Source organism: Chanodichthys erythropterus, chromosome 10 (assembly GCF_024489055.1).
Source record: "Chanodichthys erythropterus isolate Z2021 chromosome 10, ASM2448905v1, whole genome shotgun sequence".
NCBI lineage: Eukaryota > Metazoa > Chordata > Actinopteri > Cypriniformes > Xenocyprididae > Chanodichthys > Chanodichthys erythropterus.
In genome coordinates this window covers 32424304-32447892 of record NC_090230.1, presented here as the reverse complement: position 1 = coordinate 32447892, position 23589 = coordinate 32424304, and the positions used below count along the sequence as shown (strand labels likewise).

The following is a 23589-nucleotide window of genomic DNA, read 5'->3' as shown; positions in this document are numbered from 1 at the left end:
AGAAACCCTCATATATTAACACCGATCTCACAATATATTTTTAAACTCTCTCAAACATGAGATCAAAAAGCTTATAAAAACAATATAAATTCTAAAGCTTTTCAAATTCATGTAACTGCCCTAATAATATGTAGCACTTTTTTATTATTGGTATTTTTTTGTATGCATTTTTATTTTGTATTCTATTTATTGTTGGTACTCTTTGTTTTATATGCTCTGATATGTGATATTTGTCTTCAAGTTCATAAAAACAAAAACAAAACATAAGGCTGTATAAAATGCATCCTTTTCAAAGAATGCCATTCCAGAAGAATCCAAGATTCTTGTGCAAAATTAGTCAGATTATTTATGCACAACACAGGCACCAAATAATCATATTATATTTTTAAATCGGTGTATATATTTAGTGCTATGCGTGTGTTGTTGGTGATACATTAACCACCAGGGGGCGTAAGTCACAATATTTAGGCCTAAACAGTGATTCAGGCTATCAAACGTTAAATTTAAATGAATCTTCTTACAGTTACAATTGTTATAATCCTATTTTTACAGAGAAATGATGGTGTGTTGTACCTTAGACCATTTAGTTTGATAGTGGTGGACATTTACACAAAAATACAACTAATAAAATTAGAGAGCACACTGATTTATATAAATAAAGAACAGCAGTATTTAAATATTTTGATACAAATGAGACGCAAATGCGAGCAGCGAATCAAAAGTATCGGTGAATCATTTATAACGAACGAACTGATTCGGTACTTTGAAGGGACACCGGACCAGTGTTTGCTGGGAAACGCTCGTTGGAAAAAATTAAACTATTTGAAAACGGCTAGATTTATTTAATACTTCTGAAAACAGAGTTCGTTCAAGCATCTGCAGTATTTCTGATTAAAATCATGAACCTAACTTCAGGCACGCGTGAGAAAGAAACCAGAGAGAGTCTCTCTTGACAGTGAGGTAAATGGAGACTGAGAGGGTAAATAGTTCTGTCTCTTTAAGTTGGTGTCAAAGCCGATTAGCGCTGATCTCGGTCGTGATTCTGTTGTACCGTCTGCTCACTGAATCTATTTTTGTTTTACGTCCCTGCGCGCAGTTCAGATCATATTTTTATTAATATTTGCTGACTCTTTTACTGTATTTTCGCTTTTTTTTCCTACACGCGCACTCCTTTATATAGCTGTGCGTAATTACGCGTGACGCGCGTCTGGAATCTCCTTTACGCGCAGCATCAGCGCTTTTGGCTGGACTTTAGATCATCATTTCTGGCTGCTGTGTGTGAGGATGAGATTGATGATGGGCTCCGTGTGACAATCAGGACTTTAAGATGCAGAAGAGCGTGCGTTATAATGAAGGACACGCGCTCTATCTGTCCATGGTCGCGCGTAAAGAGGGAATTAAACGTGGATACTTGAGTAAAAAAGCCGCAGAAAACAACCGCTGGACCGAGAAGTATTTCGCGCTTTATCAGAACGTGCTATTCTACTTTGAGAACGAGCAGAGCACCAGACCATCTGGGATTTATTTGCTGGAGGGATGCTCCTGCGAGAGGATTCCGGCTCCAAAAGTGTCCACCGTTGGGAAAGAGAGCTCAGATAAACAGCAGGTATGATCTGACCTCACATTCACTCTACATTTCATCTATGGTCTGGTAATTACTCGGGGTTACGATAAAAGCCACATTTGTCGTGTGAATGTGCCAGATGGGAGGAAGCTGGTTTCTACACACACCACGTGTTTGTGTGTGTTTATGAGTGTTTGTGTGTCATTGAACACGGTTGAAAGTTTTAAGGTCTTGGTTAGCTTCTGTATGTACGCAATATAAATGTGTTTTGAGGACAAAATAAAATCAAAAACATTTGGTCTATGTGGTTTCATCGTGTTCAACAAATGTTACACATATCTACAGAATGATATCACAATTTTAGTTTGAAATCTTTATTTTAAAAAATATGAAAGATAATATGAGAACTTGAAGGGCAGAATTCACAAAAAAAAAAAAACAGATCAAATTTAAAACTAGATTTGTGAAACCAACACACAAAACCACTGCTCTTGTTACTCTGAACCTTCATTAGATCATTATGGGGACGTTAGTTTTGAGTCATTCTGTGCCAACTCAAGCAGAGGTCCCCGGCTCAAATTTATGATTTTGTTAATATTTTTTCTGTAGAAAGACAAACATGAATAGTGATGAAAGCCAAAATATTAAATGTCAAAGATGTATATTCACTATTTTGTAGAGGGGGGTCAAAATGATCATTTTCACTTGAGATTTGAAGCCAAATTAGAGGGGTGTAAAAATGACTTTAGAAAGATGGCAGCAGCATTATTTTATTTTTGCACAGGGATTGGTAGATCTATTAGTAAAATCAATTGACTTTAGCAATCTTTGTTTCATTATATGCAACAGTGACGGTTCAAAAATGGGAAGAAAGCACTTCTTGTGTGTTTTTGCATCAAGTTTGCATGCCTGTAACTCAAGAATTATTAAAGATATCTTAATATCCTTTTAGATTCTGGTTCTTACCAAAATTGCCTTTTGGTTTCTTCATTTTAAAGGCCCTCGATGGTTCATTCCCAGAGATATTTAATATGGCTCCATGAGTAAATTGGTAAATTTACACATTACAATTGTACACATTTTCAGTGGTCAAAAACCAAATGTGGGTCACTTTGCATACAGCTGATACTTTTTATCTTTTAAAGAGGAATATCTGAAGAACAAATAAAGTTGAAACGAGAAACGTATCTCGTGTTTTTCTATCAACTCAGTTGCATAAAACATACCTGTCTAAAGTTGTCATGCCTGTAACTCTAAAAGTATTGAAGATATCTTAATATCCTTCTAAATTCTCATTCTTAATAAACTTTCCTTTTGAAATCTTAATTCAAGGCCCTATGTAGTTCAGTCCCATAGATATGGACATATCAAAGCAGCTCCAGGTTCAAATTGTTGAATTTTACTCATTTTCAGTGATCGAAAACCAAATGTGGTTCATTTTGCACACAGCTGATATTGAGTGCACTTAAAGAGGAACAAATGGATGCAAAAGTTAGGCGAACCAGGGTTATAATCATTAATTAAAAACATTTCTGCTCATTTAAATAATGCTTAAATAGAATATAATTATTCGTTGAAAAATGTAAACTAATTTAAAATTATAAATGTTGCCTTGGCAATAAACTGAAATAAGTGTAAATTGAAGGACTAAAATTATTAATTGGAAATTAATAAAAAATAAACTAAATAAACTGAAATAAAAATTATAAAAAACAAAAAAATTATAAAATGACTAAAAATTTAAATAAAATAAACAAAAACTAATAATCTAAAATGAAAAGCTAATTCAAAATATTATAAAAACTAATAATGCATAATGCATAATAAAAAAATGCATTTTATATATATATATATATATAATAAAAACTAAAATAACCCTGAGACAAACGTCCAACTAAAATGTTTCAGGAAAAAACATTTCATTAACAATGTATAAATAACATTTAAAGACCTCATAACTCTGACTGAACGTTCTGTTAACGTTACTGGAACAACGTATGTTGAAACACTTTGAGAGAAACTTACTAGAATGTTAATCAAATTTCTGGATTACAGTTACTAGGATATACAGTAGCCTCCCTCATGTAACAACTATCCCCGGACTTTGTGTTGGTGTAAAGATGTTATAAAACAACAATAATAGCCCATATTTTGCAATTTAATATTTCAGCATTTAAATTAGTTGAGAATATGTCTGTGCACTGATATTATGGTTTCAAAGTTTTATTTTACAAATGCAGTTTTAGTTCTTCATCAGATAAAATACGGACCAATAAATTTTTATAGCGAATGAGCATTTTTTTAGTTATGCTCACCTCTGAAACATTTCCACCGAAAACCCCGAAACAGCTGACTGACATTTGGCTATTTTGAAATTAGCATCAGCCAATAACTGCATGCTTGGCTAATTAACAGAAGTTTCTTCACTGTGTTAGTTTCTGTAAATATTGCTTATTTGTGCTGTTATCATAGTGTAATATATTTATATATTGATGATATATTAGACAGCCACCCTGCTTATCCATTAATCACAGCCTGTAAAATATCTGGTCAAGAGTTATTATATTAAGACATTTTTTACAGCCCTGAAAACAAGCATGCACATAAAGGAATATGCGCTGCGGTCACTGGTGTTAAGCGGCATCTTGCAGATTATACACTTATGTTCTGCGTATGAAGCAGATATATTCTGATCCCCGGCCGTTCGTTGGGACCACACGAGACTTGAAAGCCCCTCATCAGCACGACAGCACTCAGGCCGACACGTTTGGTCCAGATTAAGGGCTGTTTCCTGACACCCTGATGAGCAGGATCTGCCTGAGTTTTGTAGTTTCCTGTGATTTGTTTTTTTTTAATAACCCAAATTTCAAATTCAAATGATCTAAATTTATTTACTTCAAATTTAAAGCTGCAGTCCGTGATTTTGTTTCTCTTTGTCGCCATCTCTGTTTGAAACCTGCCATTGCAGTCATATGCGGAATTGTTATTGTTACGTGCGTTGAGCATCGGCACGGCTCGTCAGCGCGGATGAATCTAATGTTTGCTGTCAATCACTACACCAGTGTGGATACTGAACTTCAGAATCACAGATTATACATTTTTGAAACTGACCAATATAAGATTTTTCACTGGAAAATATCATCTGAACAAATAAGTAACATTTCTGCCACTTTTGTTCTGACCAACTGAGGAAAAAAGCATTAGGCTACAATAAATCACGCTGCCAATGATGATTAAATCTAACGATCGCTTAGCTCAGATTATGCCAAACCATGCAAATTATTATTACTGTTATATTGTTCTCAAATTGTTAATGTTAACAATTTATTTGGTGTATATTACCTGTAGATTTCAATTTCTGTATCCACTCCACAGTCCAAAGTCTTTTGCTTTTTGACTACGGGTGAATCTCCAGTTATCACTGATGATTGTCATTTGGAGCTTTCTGGATTACAATCCGCCATCAAAATGATAAGTTTAATTATTTCAGCCGCTGTGAGAACAGGCTATAAATATGCTGCTACCGGCAGCATCCTCACGTGATAAAACCAACTAGCCTGGACTCCTTCTTTCTGTTTACGGACGTGACGTAATGACGCACGGACGAACTGCTGCATGCTCGAATTTCACCCGGAAATCCACCATGTCACTCTTATTATAAAACATTATTACAAGCTTACTGTTGTGAATCGAGATACGATAATTAGAACACTGGCTGGTTATGTACTTGCTCAAAAATTGATTTTGGATCATTTTTAACCAAAAAAAAGTTACGGACTGCAGCTTTAAAAAAAAATTTTTTCAAATTTTTAATTTGTGCTAATTTTAATTAAAATAATCATTGTGTTGGTATATAAAATACTATTACAGTATACTTTTACCATTTCATTGTTTTCACACCCTTAGAATATGTTTACACGACAGCGATGTTCTAAAAACTGAAAAGTTTTTCCTTTACGTTTTTGTGAACAGACGACAACTTTGTCAAAACGATCCTCATTCACACAGACCCACATAAACGAATAAAAGTGCTGTATTCTGTTGCCAGGCCAGTAGTTGCCGATGTTACTTTGTAACGGAAAAACTACGCACTTATAGACTGAACACATAATACGCATGCGCATGACATCACCGGTTTCACATATTTGCATTTTTATAGTTAGAGACAGTAACAGTATTGTTTTCAAAAACTTGCTCTTTGAAACCCGTGTTCAAAAGGTAGCATTTTCAAGCCCCCAAAATGCAATTTTCGTGTAAATGAATGGTCAAAACGCAATGAAAGTTTTCTGTTTTTAGTTGAAAATGGTGTAAATGCACCCTTATAGGAGCGCCCACCTGGAGGGCAAAACGAGACTTTCCTCCACTGCCTGATAGTCATTTTTTCCAGGTTTATGGCAAATGTGCTGCACACATCCTGAAAAGTGAAGCCAAAACATTTCAATGGTGGCTAGCTGCAGTATAGGTCATAAACCCCGCCCTTTCCATGTAATTCAATGGGACGTGAGCTAAACTAAAAAATTCGACTACACTTCAAATATTTTTTTTCCAGAGATTGTTTCTGTCATTTTTAAGTATTTCTTATCATGCAGATGTATGTTCAAGTGTTCATTTTTACAGTAAGTTTGGTTTTTGTTAGTTATTTGATGCTTTAAAAACGGGTTGTAACATCATGATTGACAGCTGTGTTAGCGAATGAGTGTATGCGGGATCTCGATACCGAATCACTCAGGCTCCGAATGATGTAATTGAAAAACGACCATTACTGAGATATTTGGCTTCATTTTTCTACAGTGGATGGAAGTAAACATTCAATTTGATCTTTTAATATCACTGTTTTAGTACCTTTAGGCAGTGTTTTTCACATTAAGCTTTTTAGTGTTTCCAGCTCTTTATAGTGATTGAAATACTGCAGCAGGTGCTGGATATGGATCACAAGCGCCCAAAACTCACATTTTGTTTGCATATTTGTATTTTTCTTCTTTTGAGAAAATTGACAGGCCTGTGCTGCAGGTGGATGTTTTGCCCTCTTTTATCAGTGGTGCGTACGGACAGATTTGTGTGTAATGAGTGCGTAAGAACAGTTGCACGCAAAGTGTGGGATTCACCAACATGAACTTATACGTAGAAATGTGTGTAAATATAAGCAGACCTCTGAGCATGCTTACGCAGAGAATCTAGTGGTAGAATAGCATGATCACGTGATTTTTAAAGGGAAGTATTGTCATATATGGGTGCTATTGACCGTGAACGAACATGGTACTTACGCACATGTGGGATTTATCAACAATGATTGCTTAATCATGTGCGTAAGAACCGCGTGTGCACGTTTGATAAATATGGGTTTTCTTGTACTTAGGCACATTAAAAATTTTATTCGTAGGACAAAATATAGAACCTTTTCTACACACTGTTGATAAATGAGGGCCCGGGTCTCCGGGCCTGTCACATGACTGAAAACTATGAAATAAAAATAATGACAAAAATGTAAAATGTCCCTACGCAATAATGAGAATTTTGTGGTTAGTTGCGAATAATTGTCATCAAAATTAAAATATAAATTAGAATTAAAATAGCCTAACCATGACATATATATTTTTTGCAATTTAAAAATAATAATAAAAAAGTCTGTATTTATGTATAATTTTTTCTAGTTGACGACATCTCCCTAAAGCAAAGTGTTGTCATATTTAGCTAAGTAAACCCACATACACAAACAATCTCTTCTGTTACACTATAGCAGATGTTGCATACACACACACACACACACACACACACACACACACACACACACACACACACACACACACACACACACACACACACACACACACACACACACACACACACACACACACATCTGTGAGATTATCAGCTGTTGCCTCTGGCCAGCAATGCACTGTCACACACTGTGTGTGTGTGTGTGTGTGTGTGTGTGTGTGTGTGTGTGTGTGTGTCTGTGCGTGTGTGTGTGTCTGTGCGTGTGTGTGTGTGTGTGTGTGTGTGTGTGTGTGTGTGTGGATGGCCTCTGCACCACCGACTGTTTGACCTCTAAAGTGCAACATTCCATATTTATTTTATTTATTTTTTTATTTATTTTATTTATAGTTTATTTATTTTAATTTTTAAATTATTTTATTTTTTATTTCTTTTTACTTTTCTATTTTTATTTGAATTTCTTTATTTAATTTATTGATTTCTTTATTTTATTTTTTTATTTAATTTAATTTTTTTGTATAGTTTATTTTTTTTCGTGATTGCATCATGACTTTTTACTTTGCATGTTTTTTTATTTACACCCACTTGCATAATTCTTTTGGTGCTTTTATCATTGTACATCGCCAGTCATCTTCTCCAAAAGACTGATAAAATGACGTATGTTGAAGTTGAGCATGTTTGTGATTTTGCATCATGGCATAAAGCAGTGGGCATTTCAAACAGCGCAAAGCATCAGAGAGCTTCAAAGTAAAAGCAAATGCTGATTGTGCTTTGATTTCTGGGCAACTCAATTTAACAAGCTTTTGTGATATGCAAATTAGCCTGGATATTTATAAAACAGTCATTTATTGTTGGAAAAAATTATATATTTAGCATGAAATGGCTGCTTTTAGTTTAGAATAAAATTATAATTGATTATGGTAATGTTTTTAATGCGATTCTACTAAGTAGTTTGCTCATTAGCCGATCAGCCAATATTTCCTCTCGCTCTCCAGCAGTAGGTTTATCTCCCTCTTTGAACATGTACATCATAAAGATTCAGATGCAAATGAAATATGCTTGACACAACCAGCAGCGTTTCAGTGACTTGTGTTACCATGGAAATGGGGTTTGATGTCATGTTGAAGAGCCGCTGTATTATCATGCTTGCAGCACTTACACATCACTGGAGCTGTGAGTTCTGTTCCCCTTAAAGTCAACATTAAAATAAAAACTTACCCTATTTATTTTGTTGACCACTCACTTCATTGAAAATGATGTAATCAAGTCTGTCTGTCAGACTTTTATATCACTGAATAAATTACTGTTCAAAAGTTTGGGGTCAGTAAATTTTTTGATGTTTTTGACGGAAGAAGAAGTCTCTTCTGCTCACAAGGCTGCATTGATTTGACCAAAAATACAGTAGAACAGTAATAACATGAAACATTTTGAATTGATATATTTAAATATATTTTAATTATGTAATTATTCTCCAGTCTTCAGTGTCACATGATCCGTCAGAAATCATTCTAATATGCTGATTTGCTGCTCAAGAAACATTTATGATTATTATTAGTGATCGATTATTTGTTATGTATGTATGTTGTTATTTTCAGAGGACAGTAAATCTGTACTGCCATACAAGCTGCACATTGACTACTCTAAAGTATATCCATTTTGCATTTCTATAGTATTGTCCCTTGAGAATATATAATAAAATGGTTGCTGAAATCTGAGGGGTGTACTCACTTTTGTGAGATACTGTGCATACATACATACATATATATACACACACACACACACACACACACACACACACACACACACACACACACACACACACACACACACACACACACACACACACACACACACACACACACACACACACACATGTTTGTTTTTGTGAAATGTGGGGACATTCCATAGACATAATGGTTTTTATACTGTACAAACCGTATTTACTATCCCCCTACACTACCCCTAACCCTAAACCTAACCATCACAGGAAACTGTGCACACTTTTACTTTCTCACAAAAACTCATTCTGTGTGATTTATAAGCCTTTTGAAAAGTGGGGACATGCTGAATGTCCTCATATTTCACCTTTTTTTGTAATACCCATGTCATACCCATGTCATTATACACATTTATGTCCTGATATTTCACAAAAACAAGTACACACACACACACACACACACACACACACACACACACACACACACACACACACACACACACACACACACACACACACACACACACACACACACACATTAACACACATACACACATACTTACAAACTTTTATGTTGGATGCAATTAATCGATTTGACAGCACTAATTATTATCAATCAGTGCTGTTTCATATTTATATAAACACAGATTTGATAATATTGTTATGTTATGTGATACGTTCATTGCTATGTAGAAAAATTTGGAAAATAGTTTGGAGTCAAGCTGTTGCGCTGTATATTATCTCCCAATAGATGAAGTCCATTCCTGCCGTAAACATTTTTTTTAATGTGTGAATATTTAATATTAAAATGATTTGTGAATGCCATTGCATGTTGATTATATACATGCCACAATTCTGTTTCTGAGCTCTTCAGGCAGTTCATTTGACCTCATGATTCTCATTTGCTCTGACATGCACTGTGAGCTGTAAGGTCTTATATAGACAGGTGTGTGGCTTTCCTAATCAAGTCCAATCAGTAGAATCAAACACAGCTGGACTCAAATGAAGGTGTAGAACCATCTAAAGGATGATCAGAAGAAATGGACAGCACCTGAGTTAAATATATGAGTGTCACAGCAAAGGGTCTGAATACTTAGGACCATGTGATATTTCAGTTTTTCTTTTTGAATAAATCTGCAAAAATGTCAACAATTCTGTGTTTTTCTGTCAATATGGGGTGCTGTGTGTACATTAATGAGGAAAAAAATGAACTTAAATGATTTTAGCAAATGGCTGCAATATAAAAAAGAGTGAAAAATGTAAGGGGGTCTGAATACTTTCCGTACCCACTGTATAATTTTCTGTATCCTTACAGATGTAAACGCGCCGCACACATATGCGAGCATCTTTTCATATTGTACAGTGCTGGGTTGCCCATCTAAGAATAGTAGCGCTTCTAGCAGCGTGTTTCTCTCAGACATGGCTATTTCAATGAAAGTCTACAGCGCATGACTTTGGAAGGGCAATTTGTGTGCATGAAGAAAACATGCATGTAGGGCTGCAAGAAAAAAATTATGCAAACAAGTCAGATATGAATGTGAATTCTGACCCGTCAAGCATTGTTACTGTAATTGGACAGAGCAGATGCATACAGCTGTGATTTAAGTGGGATTCAGTGGGAGATGATCGTTCTGTGGGTCGGTGAAAGTGAAACAGAATCCAGTGTATTTGTGGGCCGGTCGTGTCTATTGTTATCTCTCGGTTTAAACAAGGCCCGAGGCTCAGGACAGCGCATTAAAGACAGAGTTACATAACCACACACACATACACCAGCCATGCATCATGAGAACACAAACGAGCCCTTAAGCGAGCCTACGTCCTATAAAACACACTCACAGTTTCTCTCACTGTTTCACTTATTTGAGGGTAAACCTGTCAAGAACATGTCCAGGACAGAAAAGGAACGCCTTTGGTTTTTCCCTTCCAGATGGGATCTGTTAAAGGGGACCTATTCGTTTTGAAGTCCTCTAGAATAAGTTTTCATGCTTGAATGTTCAAGAAACACATTATTTTTCCTCATATTCTCCATTGTTGCAGCTCCTCTCTTCCCAGTCTGTCAGTAACGCTCTGTCTCTATGAAGCCCCTCCTTCTGAAAAGCACAATGTGCTCTGATTGGTCAGCAGGAGCAGTGTGTTGTGATTGGTCTAGCACTTAGAGTGTGTTTGAAAAATGCCCCGCCCCTTACCATAACCACCAGTTTCAACACACTTCTAACTAACTCAACCAGGCCCCGCCCCTTTATTCTGCGCATAAATTATTTAAATGAGGAATATTGTGACGTGTTCGTTCCTGGAAGAAAACTCAAGACTACAATGGAGGCGTTTCAGGGAGTTCCGACACTGAATAACTCCCTTTTTCATGTTCAAACAGCAACATTACACACTGAAAATGTTAAAAAGCAACATTTTTTCACTGTTTGTCAGCTTGGTGTTTTGTTATTTTGTCTTCTTTTGAATGGCTGTTTCACGTGCTGCTTTATGATTTAGGGCAGAATTACTCAGTAACACGTCTACTGTCATTTCCGTTTAATGAGTGCAGGCAAGTTCATGCTAGTGGCCGCTGGAAGCGTCTCTATTTAGGTCAGAACTGTTTTAATGCTGCCCACCGTGGGCCACTTGCAATGCTGAATGTTGATTTGTGGCTTTTACACTTAATTTCTCATCTGTCCAGCATTACTTCCTGGTGATTTTCGGCCACGATGGGCAGAAACCTCTGGAGCTGCGGACAGAAGAGGATGCTGACTGTAATGAGTGGGTGGAGGCCATTCAACAGGCCAGGTACAATAAAAAGACAAAACACTTAACGTCTTTTGAGAACAAAATGTGTTTTTGCTGAGCTGGTTAGCATGTCATGTAACAGCCTTTTTCTGTAGGACTTTTGCTTCTCAGATGTTTCTCTTGAGAAAAAAATAATGTTACAAACTTCTCTCTAAAAAAGTTGGGTTGAAAATGGACAAAGCCAGTGATTGGGTTGTTTTAACGCAGCGGATGGGTTAAATGTTTGCCCAACGTGCTGAGTAGTTTTATTTAACTCAACTGTTGTATAAAAATGACTATATGTCTGGCTTAAAATTAACCCAAAATAGGTTGGAAATGAAAAATCTGACACATAATTGCTACAGGAAACAATAATAATCAAAAGTTGCACTCTAAAAAATGCTGGGTTAAAAACAACCCAAGTTGGGTTGAGTTTTATTTAACTCAACTGTTGTATAAAAATTACTGTATTGCTTGCTTAAAATGAACCCAAAAAATGCTGGAAATTAACATTTATTAATATGTTTAATAAATGAGCATTTATTAATAAGATAATGAATAATAAACAATAAACATTTATTAAATTGCTTATTCATAAATGTTCACCTTTTGATTATTATTGTTGCCTCTAGTAATTATGTGTCTGATTTTTAATTTCTCACCTATTTTGGATTCATTTTAAGCCAGACATATAGTCATTTTTAATCAGTAGTTGGGTTAAGTAAAACTACCCAGCACGTTGGGCAAACATTTAACTCAACCACTGGGTTAAAACAACCCAATTGCTGGGTTTGTCCATTTTCAACCCAACTTGGGTTGTTTTTAACCAAACATTTTTTAGAGTGGGAACGTTTATTAATAAGCATATTTATTATTATTTATTATTTATTTAATGTTCATTTATTGATCATATTAATAAATGTTAATTTCCAACAAATTTTAAGTTTGTTTTAAGCAAGCAATACAGTAATTTTTAAACAATAGTTGAGTTAAATAAAACTACCCAGCAGGTTGGTCAAACATTTAACCCAACCACTGCCTTTGTCCATTTTCAACCCAACTTAGGTTGTTTTTATCTCTCATTGTATGTCAAAAATGGGCTCATTTATGATTTTTTTTTTTTTATATATATTTATATATTTATATATTTATCCAAAGGGATTTTAGTAGAAACATCTGAGATGAAGTTTATATTAAAAAAAGAACTCTGGTTTTCTTCGGATTGGGTTTCAGTCCAAACCCATGAAACCCAATATATATAATACAGACATGATGCATGCCATTATAGCTCTTCTTTATCCGTCAGCTCAATAAATGATTAGTTTGAAGTTTGTCACAGTTGTTCCAAGCAGTTTGTCTGAAGTCTGAAACTGCTGAAAATGTTTCTCTTTGCATTATTTTCAAATTTAACAATTTCTTCCTGAAAAATGCTGTGTTTTTTAACATTACGTCACAGTTTTACATGTGGTTCATAAGTCAGGACCTCAGTGGTGCCTTTACTAAACTGACTTTAACTAAAAGCTTCATTATAGCAGCATGTAGATTTAGTGGATTTGGTATGAGGTATAAAAGCAAGCAAGATATAATCTGTCAGTATCTCACTTTTCACTCTTCATCAGTGGTGGGTTACAAGTCAGTTATGAGCGGTTGCACACTGCACAGAAATATAATGCTGAATGCAAATATTAAAATGCATCTCACCATATATGCATGGATAGTTTGGATAACAAAAATACTGTAGGCTTACACATTTTTTTAAGTGAAGAAGAAAATGCTTCTTATATATTTTCTTGTTGACATCAAAGGTTGTGCATCCAATCAAACATGGTATTTCACTGCATATTCATCTTCATTTACTCACATTAGACAGATGCAACATGGGCAGGAAAATACGGCCCACACTGCATTAAATAAGGGTTCACTTGTAATAAACATGGTTTCTGTTAAAATATCCTAGAAGCTTTTGTGTACTTGCATAGTTTGTTTGTTTGAGGCTTTTAAAAGGCTCAAGTGACTCATTTATTAATTTAGTGCTCAGGTTTTCTCTTTGAAAATGTTTCTAACCAGCTTTGTTCTTCTGCTGACGCTGGCAGTTATTCAGACCTGATCATAGAGCGGGAAGTTCTCATGCAGAAATACATCCATCTGGTGCAGATCATGGAGACGGAGAAAGTGGCGGCAAATCAACTGCGGACGCAACTGGAAGACCAGGATACAGAGATCGAGAGACTGAAGGCAGAGGTCAGTACATCTTCATCAGCTCCATCTATGTGTATTTCATTGTTCATTGGAATACTGTTTTTTTTTTTTTTATGTCTTTGAAAGAATTCTCTTCTGCTTACAAAGGTTGACTATAAATACAGTAAAATACATTAATATTGTGAAAAATATTACAATTTAAAATAACTCTTTTCTATGTGAATATATTGTAAAATGTAATTTATTCCTGTGATCAAAGCTGAATTTTCAGCATCATTACTCCAGTCTTCAGTGTCACATGATCCTTCAGAAATCATTAATATGCTGATTTGCTGCGTTATCTGTGTAGGTTGTTGTTCTGAATAAAACGAAAGAGCGAATGTTGCCCTATCAGTCCAATCAAGATGATGAAGATCCAGATATCAAGAAAATCAAGAAGGTATATGATTGTCTACATTTGGATTGTCATATATTTATAATTGTCATATATAGCATATGAAAGAGGTCATGAATTGAGAAAATCATCTTTTCCTTGAGCTTTTGATATATAAGAGGTAATTGTACTATAAGAATATCCTGTAAGTTTCAGAACTGAAAACTTCCTTGTTAGTCCAATAAAAGCTTTTATTGAAACCAGATCCAGCGAATGACTCGTGCCTATCTATAGGTAAAACTCCGCCTCCGCAGAAGAAGTCAACGCCTACTTCATCATTGCAACGTTAGCCCCGCCCACTGGAGAGAAGAGCGATGCAGGACTAAAATAACATTACCTTTCAAGCTAGGAATATAGTTATTTATTTTCAACAATGTGAATGTCTCAGTTGAGCTTTATTTATTTGTATTCGGTACATTTCACTGTGGATTCTTTGGTAAATCAAACGCATTTCGATGCAAACAGACTTTTACGATATGGACTCGACAGTAATGCAACAACATGTCAGTAACTGAGTTCATTCTAATGCCTGATCTGATATTAATGATTCATGTACAGTCAGATGATCTTTGTCTGTGTGTCAGTAAATCAACCCAGTGACTAAACGCTCAACTTCACATTGTTTCTCTTAGTAGGATGAAAAGAATCTGTTATTTAAACTGTGATTAAATAATATATAGAAAGAACGCTCCCTCTACAATCGCTGGAGCTGTCAATCAAACAGCGCGAGTTTATCAGTGACTGAGTTCAGGACTCACTCCAAAACTCCCTTTTTATTCAACAAATCTCTTAGTGATCTGATGAAAGCATTTATTAGTATGCAGAAATTGAGTTGCAATGACGAGATCACTGCTTTCATGAGCTCAACAACATGTCTGTGATCGACTACAATGTTCATCACTGCAACCTTTCATGCCACGATCTAAATATAATGCCACAGATCTAAATGTAATGCTATAATTTCACGATTAGTTAAACTTGAGAGCTGTAATAGTAAAAACATGCTAAACGTTTTTGAGAGAGTAATAATCAGCTACTTCATATGCAAAGATGTCAGCCAATCACAGCAGTGGGCGTTTACACTGAAGTCTCTCAGCAGACACGCCCCTTCAAACAGAGCGTTCAAATCAGAGGCTAAAATCAGGGTAGGAAAAATGCCTTTTGTGACCATTTTTGATGTAAAAAGTATACTAACATTATAAGTGCACCCCAGAAAACATTATAAAACAATAAAACAACGCAGTTCATGACCCCTTTAATATAATGCTTGATTGCTTGTATAAGCCATCTGCTAACTGTGACTGTATTATGAGTATTTTATACAAATAATTCTAGCTTTACACAGTCATCTGTGCTGTTGTGTCTAGAGTAAGCGCAGTCACTCGGGCGTCTCCTTTGGGTGTTTTCTCGCAGGTGCAAAGCTTCATGCGTGGTTGGCTGTGCAGGAGGAAGTGGAAGATTATCGTGCAGGACTACATCTGCTCACCTCACGCCGAGAGCATGAGAAAGAGAAACCAGATCGTCTTCAACATGGTGGAGGCCGAGACAGAGTACGTGCTCCAGCTCTCCATCCTGGTCAACTGCTTCCTGCGGCCGCTCAGGATGGCGGCCAGCTCCAAGAAACCCCCCATAAGTCATGACGATGTCAGCAGTATCTTCCTCAATAGGTATATATGCCCCTGTTATGCTTTTTTGAACATGACCTTTCATGCAGTGTGTTATATAGCTGTTGGTGAATGTAAAAGGTCAGCAAGATCAAAGTGAACGACAAATAAAGTTACTGTCTTGTAAAAGAAAGAATCGATTCTAAACTGCTGAAACGAGTCGTCAGCAATTCCAGTCTCACTTCCTGCTCAAACCTACGTAACAATGTAACAAATTTGCATAATGCCAGCCTATGGTCTTCATTGGTTGCCCATGAAAAACATCTTCTTTGCCCCGCCCTCAAACGCTGTAGTTGTAGCTGAGATTGGAAGAGTTTGGTTTGTTTGGACAGACTGGGCCATCTGACCAATCCGAGCAGAGTAGACCAATCACAACAGCCTGACCCAATCAGAGCAGATATGCAAATGTTTAAAATATGCAACTATGCTACTGTTTTGAAAGGATAATATCTTTTGAAACTGATGCACATTGCATTTCTCTTCTTTGTTTTTTTCTTCATTGGTAAGTGAGACGATAATGTTTCTCCATGAGATTTTCCATCAAGGTTTGAAGGCTCGGATAGCCAACTGGCCAACGTTGGTTTTAGGTGAGTTTGTTACAAAGTAATGGCAATTAATTAGTTACAAATTACAGACAAATTAAATGTCTCATATATCACAATTTTGTCTGACAATTTTCACATATACACTACCAGTCAAAATATTACTATTTTTAATGTTTTTGAACAAAGTCTCTTATGCTCATTAGGGCTGCATTTATTTCATAATAAATACAGAAAAAACAATAATATTCTGAAATATTATTACAGTTTAAAATGATGGTTTTCTATTTTAATATACTTTAAAATATAATTTATTTCTGTGATCAAAGCTGAATTTTCAGCATCATTACTCCAGTCTTCAGTGTCACATGATCCTTCAGAAATCATTCTAATATGATGATTTATTGTCAATGTTGGACACCGTTTTGCTGCTTAATATTATTTTATAACCTGTGATACTTTTTCAGGATTCTTTGATGAATAAAAAGTAAAAAAAAATATCAGCATTTATTTAAAATAGAAATCTTTTGTAACAATATACACTACACTCTAAAAAATGCTGGGTTAAAAACAACCCAAGTTGGGTTGAAAATGGACAAACCCAGCGATTGGGTTGTTTTAACCCAACTGTTGGGTTAAATGTTTGCCCAACCTGCTGGGCAGTTTTATTTAACCCAACTATTGTTTGAAAATGACTATATGGCTGACTTAAAATGAATCTAAAATGAAATTAAAATGTTCATTTATTAAACATATTAATAAATGTTAATTTTTTTAAGATATTTTGGGTTCATTTTAAGTAAGCAATACTATAATTTTTAACTTGGGTTGTTTTTAACCCAGCATGTTTTAGAGTGTACTGTTCAAAATTTTGGGCTCAGTAACTTTTTTTCTTTCTTTTTTTTTTTGAAAGAAATTAATACTTTTATTCAGCACAGCTCTGTTAAAATGATAAAAAGTGATAGTAAAGATTTATATTGTTAGTAAAGATTTATATTTTGAATAAATTCTGTTCTTTTTAACCTTTTATTCATCAATGAATCCTGAAAAAAGTATCACAGGTATCTACAAGTATCTACATTTTCCCCAAAAAATATTAAGCAAAACACCTGTTTTCAACATTGATAATAACTGAGTATCAAAATCAGCATATCAGAATGATTTCTGAAGGATCATGTGACACTGAAGACTGGAGTAATGATGCTGAAAATTCAGCTTTGATCACAGAAATAAATGACATTTTAAAGTATATTAAAATAAAAAAACATAATTTTAAATTGTAATAATATTTCACAATATTATTGTTTTTTCTGTATTCATTATGAAATAAATGCAGCCTTAATGAACATAAGAGACTCAAAAACATTAAAAATGGTAATGTTCGCAAACTTTTCACTGGTAGTGTGTATAATGCAAATGTCTAAAACCCGAAATGTCATGTTTCAGCGGATCTCTTCGACATCCTGCTGCCGATGCTGAACATTTATCAGGAGTTTGTGCGAAACCATCAGTACAGTCTGCAGGTTCTGGCCAACTGTAAACAGAACCGGGACTTTGACAAGCTTCTGAAGCAGTATGAAGCAAACGCTGCCTGTGAGGGCAGAATGCTGGAGACCTTCCTCACCTACCCCATGTTTCAGGTGAACCTCTGAGCAATGAGACTCTGAATAAACAATGATAATACTCGAATATTGCATGTTGCATTTCTTTTAACATTGGTTGATTGTGTAAAAATGAATGTTTAGTTGTTGATTATAATCATTATTATTAGATCCCACGATACATCATCACCCTTCATGAGCTCCTGGCCCACACGCCTCATGAACATGTCGAGCGCAAGAGTCTGGAATTTGCCAAATCCAAACTTGAGGAATTATCCAAGTCAGTAGTGTATATATATATATATATATATATATATATATACACATCAAACTTTATGAATATATTTTCTATACATTTTAAATCGATTTAATATGTATATTGCGATGATGCAACTGTGTGTTTGCACGTTTCTTCTCAGAATGATGCATGATGAAGTGAGTGACACGGAAAACATCCGTAAGAATCTGGCGATCGAGCGAATGATCGTGGAGGGCTGTGATATTCTGCTGGACACCAGTCAGACATTTATACGGCAGGGTGAGACACTTCATTACAACCACATGACTATGAGCGGCGGTGTCTTGATTGCATCCTTTTCAAATAACTCAGTTCTCCCCCGAATACTCTATGAGTGATTTTCCTCCTGTTTGTTCTGCTGTTCATTGCAGTGCCGAGCTCTACCAGCTGAGCCACAGTAACTATTTATTTATTTATTTATTTGATAGTTTGATTATTTTGTAAGTGATTAAATATTACAGAGTACTGGCCTGTTTATCATGTAACACCAAGGAAAGTTTTCTATGGGTCAGATGTTTACTTTTTATAAAGTACCTTAAAATAGGTATTATATTTTATTTTGTAATTTAGTTTTTTAATTAAATTATATATATATATATATATATATATATATATATATATATATATATATATATATATATATATATATATATATATATATATCTATATATATATATATAAAAAAAACTAAATATATATATATATACTATATATATATTTAATATAATTAATTTCATATTTAAAATAAATATGTATTATTTGTGTATTTTATTTTAAATTATAACAATGTATATAATTTATTTTAAAATAAAAAAATAATTTAGTAAAATAAATATGTATTTAATATTAATTATAATATTATTTTTTATTGAAATTATACAAATATAATAATATATTTATTTATATAAAACATAAATAAGTAAAATGCATTCTTTATTAAAAATTATAAAATATATGAATGTATTATGAAAAAATACTATTTTATTTATTTTAAAGTAAATATGTATTTTTTATTTATTTTAAATATATAATATTATTTCTTTTGAAAAATATAAAAGAAATGTTTACAAAACATTTTATACAAAAACAATTATTTTATTTTTTATTAATATTCTTTATTTTTAATGTGTTATATATATATATATATATATATATATATATATATATATATATATATATATATATATATATATATATATATATGAGAATATTAATGAAAATAATAATAAAGAATATTAATAAAAAATTTATACATATTTATTTATATTTATACAATATTTATATACTAATGCATAATTTTATATTTATTATAAAAATATTAATACATATTTATATGGTAAAAATTATATATATATATATATATATATATATATATATAATACAAGTATTTTATTATCTTAAAATTAAAAAATGATTTTATATAAACATGTATTTGCTTTATTATTAATAAAAAGGAAATAATACATATATATATATATATATATATATATATATATATATATATATATATATATATATATTAATATATTAATAAATAATATTTATATATTAATACATATATATGATGAAAAATAAAAGTATTATACATATATGATAAAAGTATTTTAATTATTTTAAAATTAAGAAATGATTTTTTATAAATATGTATTTGTTTAATTCATTATTAACATTATACAAATATAACAAGATATGCATTTATATAAAAATATAAATATTATTTTATTTGTTTTGGAATACAAAATCTATTTATTTCAAATACATATGTATTATTATTTTTTTAAATAATATTTTTTATTTATTTAAAACAAAAGTCGAAGTCCGTCACTAGTTTTTTATGAATATCAGTGTACGCTTGTTTCAGCTCCACCCAAACACTGATCTCATCCAGCACTGCTCCACACTGACAGGAAGGTGTGAAATGTGCTCTAATGAGCCCTAAAGTGCCATTTTAATGCATCTTGTCTCGTAGAAAAGCTTCGCTCGATGAGACAGCGCTGCCCTCTCTCCCTGAAACGCTGTCTTTAATGTTCTCCTTCCTCTGGGTGAAGAGCTGATGTGTGTGCGTTTCCTGTAGGCTCTCTGATTCAGCTGCCCTCTGTGGAGAAGGGTAAACTGAGTAAGGTGCGTCTGGGCTCGCTGTCGCTCAGGAAAGAAGCTGAACGCCAGTGTTTCCTGTTCACTAAACACTTCCTCATCTGCACACGCACCTCCGGCGGCAAACTGCACCTGCTCAAAGTGAGTCGAGCCACTCTGAACAGCTCAGCAATTAAAAGAATCAAAGTGAATATCTTAAAGGAATACAGTAGTTCACCTATCATTTAGTCACCCTCATGTTGTTCCTATCACCAAATATTTTACACTCTAAGAACACTTTACGAGCAATTCAGACATCTGGGTGAACTATTACTGTAACCATTTCATGCAAAAGCATAAAATAACTGAGTAACTTTCCTCAAAACCACAGCAGGGAGGCACATTGTCTCTGATAGAGTGTACTCTTATCGAGGAGCTGGACGCCAATGATGAAGACTGTAAGTGTGATCTTAATATGAATCATAGTAGTACCAACAACCCGAAGCAAGCAAAATATCCAAGATAAACCTTTTAGTAATGTGCGCATTTATTAAGGAAGTAACTAGAGTTCATTTCGGTTCCATATCTCCTCAGATAATGCTGCTGGTCAGGGGTTCAATCATCTGGAGTTTAAAATAGTGGTTGAACCTGCTGACGGTCCGTCGTTTTCAGTCGTTCTGCTTGCTCCGTCTCGGCAGGAGAAAGCGGCCTGGACCAGCGACATGAGCCAGGTACAATCTACACGCTTGTCGGTGTGAAATGCATGTTATAGATCTTATTGTGAACAATTCATCTGTGCATTATTATTTTTCAACATCATAATGTTTGAAGTAGACTTGAAATAGAAGTTGCATTAGATTTTTCTTCCCTATTGTGACTTTATATCTGAGTGAAACGGCTTCTCAAACAAGAACAAATGTAGGGTGAGTGACAGGTTGCCCCGCCCTCGTCATCACAGAAGAGAGGAGATGTCGCTGCAAGAGGCAGGAGAAGTTATTCTGATTAAAGATTATGAGGAACATGATTAATTATTTATAATAAATACTGCAGTATTCCATAAAAAATAAGAATCGTCCAGTTTGATTTCATGGGGACTTTAAAGGGTTAGTTCACCCAAAATGAAAATTCTGTCATTAATTACTCACCCTCATGACGTTCCACACCCGTAAGACCTTTGTTCATCTTCTGAACACAAATGAAGATCTTTTAAAGATGGATTTTTTTTTTTTTTTTAACGATGGAAAAATGAAGATCTTTTTAATGAAATCTGAGAGCTTTCTGTCCCTCCATTGACAGTCTACGCAACTACCACTTTATTTACAAAATATTAATCATGTGTTGGGGTTGCTCTCGTGAGCAAGCGTTGGAGATTAATATTCTGTGAATAAAGTGGTAAATTATGTTTTTTATTTTAGCAAATAAAGCACTCGCATCGCTTCATAAAACTGAAGTTAAACCACTGGAGTCACATCGATTACTTTAAGGCCCTGTTTACACTTGGTATTAAAGGATTAGTTCACTTCAGAATTAAAATTTCCTGATAATTTACTCACCCCCATGTCATCCAAGATGTTTATGTTTTTCTTTCTTCAGTCGATTTTCCTCCATATAGTGGACTTCACTGGGGTTCAACGGGTTGAAGGTCCAAATGTCAGTTTCAGTGCAGCTTCAAAGAGCTCTACATGATCCCAGACGAGGAATAAGAGTCTTATCTAATGAAACCATCGCTCATTTTCTTAAAAACATTACATTTATATACTTTTTAACCACAAATGCATGTCTTGCACTGCGATGCGCCACGCATTACGTAATCATGTTGGAAAAGTCAAGTCAAACACCCTTTTCAAAAAAAGGTAAAACAATGATGTCAGATGATTTTGAAGTTGGCCCAAGGAATGCGACAGCTGAAACCTATGTCTGTGCGTAGTGGTTCTTGAAGCACTGACTCCAGCTGCAGTCCACTCTTTGTGAATCTCCCCCACATTTTTGAATGGGTTTTGTTTCACAATCCTCTCCAGAGTGCGGTTATCCCTATTGCTTGGACACTTTTTTCTACCACATCTTTTCCTTCCCTTCGTCTCTCTATTAATGTGCTTGGACACAGAGCTGAAGTTTTTCACACTACCACGGTACTTGTGTGACCTTTCCAACATGATTATGTCATGCGTGGCACATCACAGAGCAGTGCAAGACAAGCATTTGTGGTTAAAATGTATATAATGTTTTTTTTTTGTTTTTTTTAAATGACAGATCGTTTCGCTAGATAATTCCTCATCTGGGATCATGTAGAGCTCTTTGAAGCTGCACTGAAACTGATATTTGGACCTTCAACCCATTGAACCCCAGTGAAGTCCACTATATGGAGAAAAATCCTGGAATGTTTTCCTCAAAAACCTTTATTTCTTTTCAACTGAAGAAAGAAAGACATGAACATCTTGGATAAGGGTGCGTTCACACTCGGTTCATTTGGTTCATTTGGTCCGGACCGAAGAAGAAAAAAAAACATTTAGTCCTGGTCCGATTAGCGTTCAGATTGACAATTTTATCACCAAACCAATAGATACCGAACCTAAAGGCATAGAGATACGTTCACAACGTGATTGGTTGGATTTTTTGACGTATTGCCTGTATTGAGACCGAACTTACCGAACATCCAAAATAATGCTGTGTGCTGAGGTAAATGCGTTCAAAAATGCGTCAGCTGGGAACTCGTGAAGAGCTTATAAAATGTGTAAAGTAGTCAAAACAGCGTCGGGAATCCATCTGTCACACACAAACAATCTGCTGCGTGGAAATGCGCGTCTGATGCCTTGAGATGGGCAAACTCGCGACTATGACGAGAAAACCGACATGCATGAGGATTCTGTCCCTTTTAGGGTCTCGTATTCCTGTTTTTGGTTCGTTTACATGTCTTTGGTCCGTGTTGCATTCATATATCATTCAAACCGCACCAGAGTTCGCTTGGAAGCGGACCGAGACCCATCGGTCACGCTTGTCTGCTTGTTTGGTGCGCACCAGAGTTCGGA

At 34.6% G+C, this 23589-nt stretch overlaps 1 protein-coding gene across 1 annotated transcript in view; it reads left to right on the top strand.

Moving 5' to 3' along the window:
- The first annotated feature begins 627 nt into the window (after positions 1-627).
- Positions 628-23589, top strand: part of rasgrf2a (Ras protein-specific guanine nucleotide-releasing factor 2a) — a 40591-nt gene continuing 17629 nt past the window's right edge. The window contains exons 1-12 of the mRNA XM_067397356.1: positions 628-1606; positions 11668-11774; positions 13847-13994; positions 14302-14391; positions 15799-16052; positions 16557-16636; positions 18038-18231; positions 18363-18472; positions 18612-18730; positions 20565-20725; positions 20955-21021; positions 21158-21294. Of these exons, the coding sequence (XP_067253457.1) occupies positions 1328-1606; positions 11668-11774; positions 13847-13994; positions 14302-14391; positions 15799-16052; positions 16557-16636; positions 18038-18231; positions 18363-18472; positions 18612-18730; positions 20565-20725; positions 20955-21021; positions 21158-21294 (1746 nt within the window). The 5' untranslated portion in view covers positions 628-1327. The remainder of the gene's footprint in view (positions 1607-11667; positions 11775-13846; positions 13995-14301; positions 14392-15798; positions 16053-16556; positions 16637-18037; positions 18232-18362; positions 18473-18611; positions 18731-20564; positions 20726-20954; positions 21022-21157; positions 21295-23589) is intronic.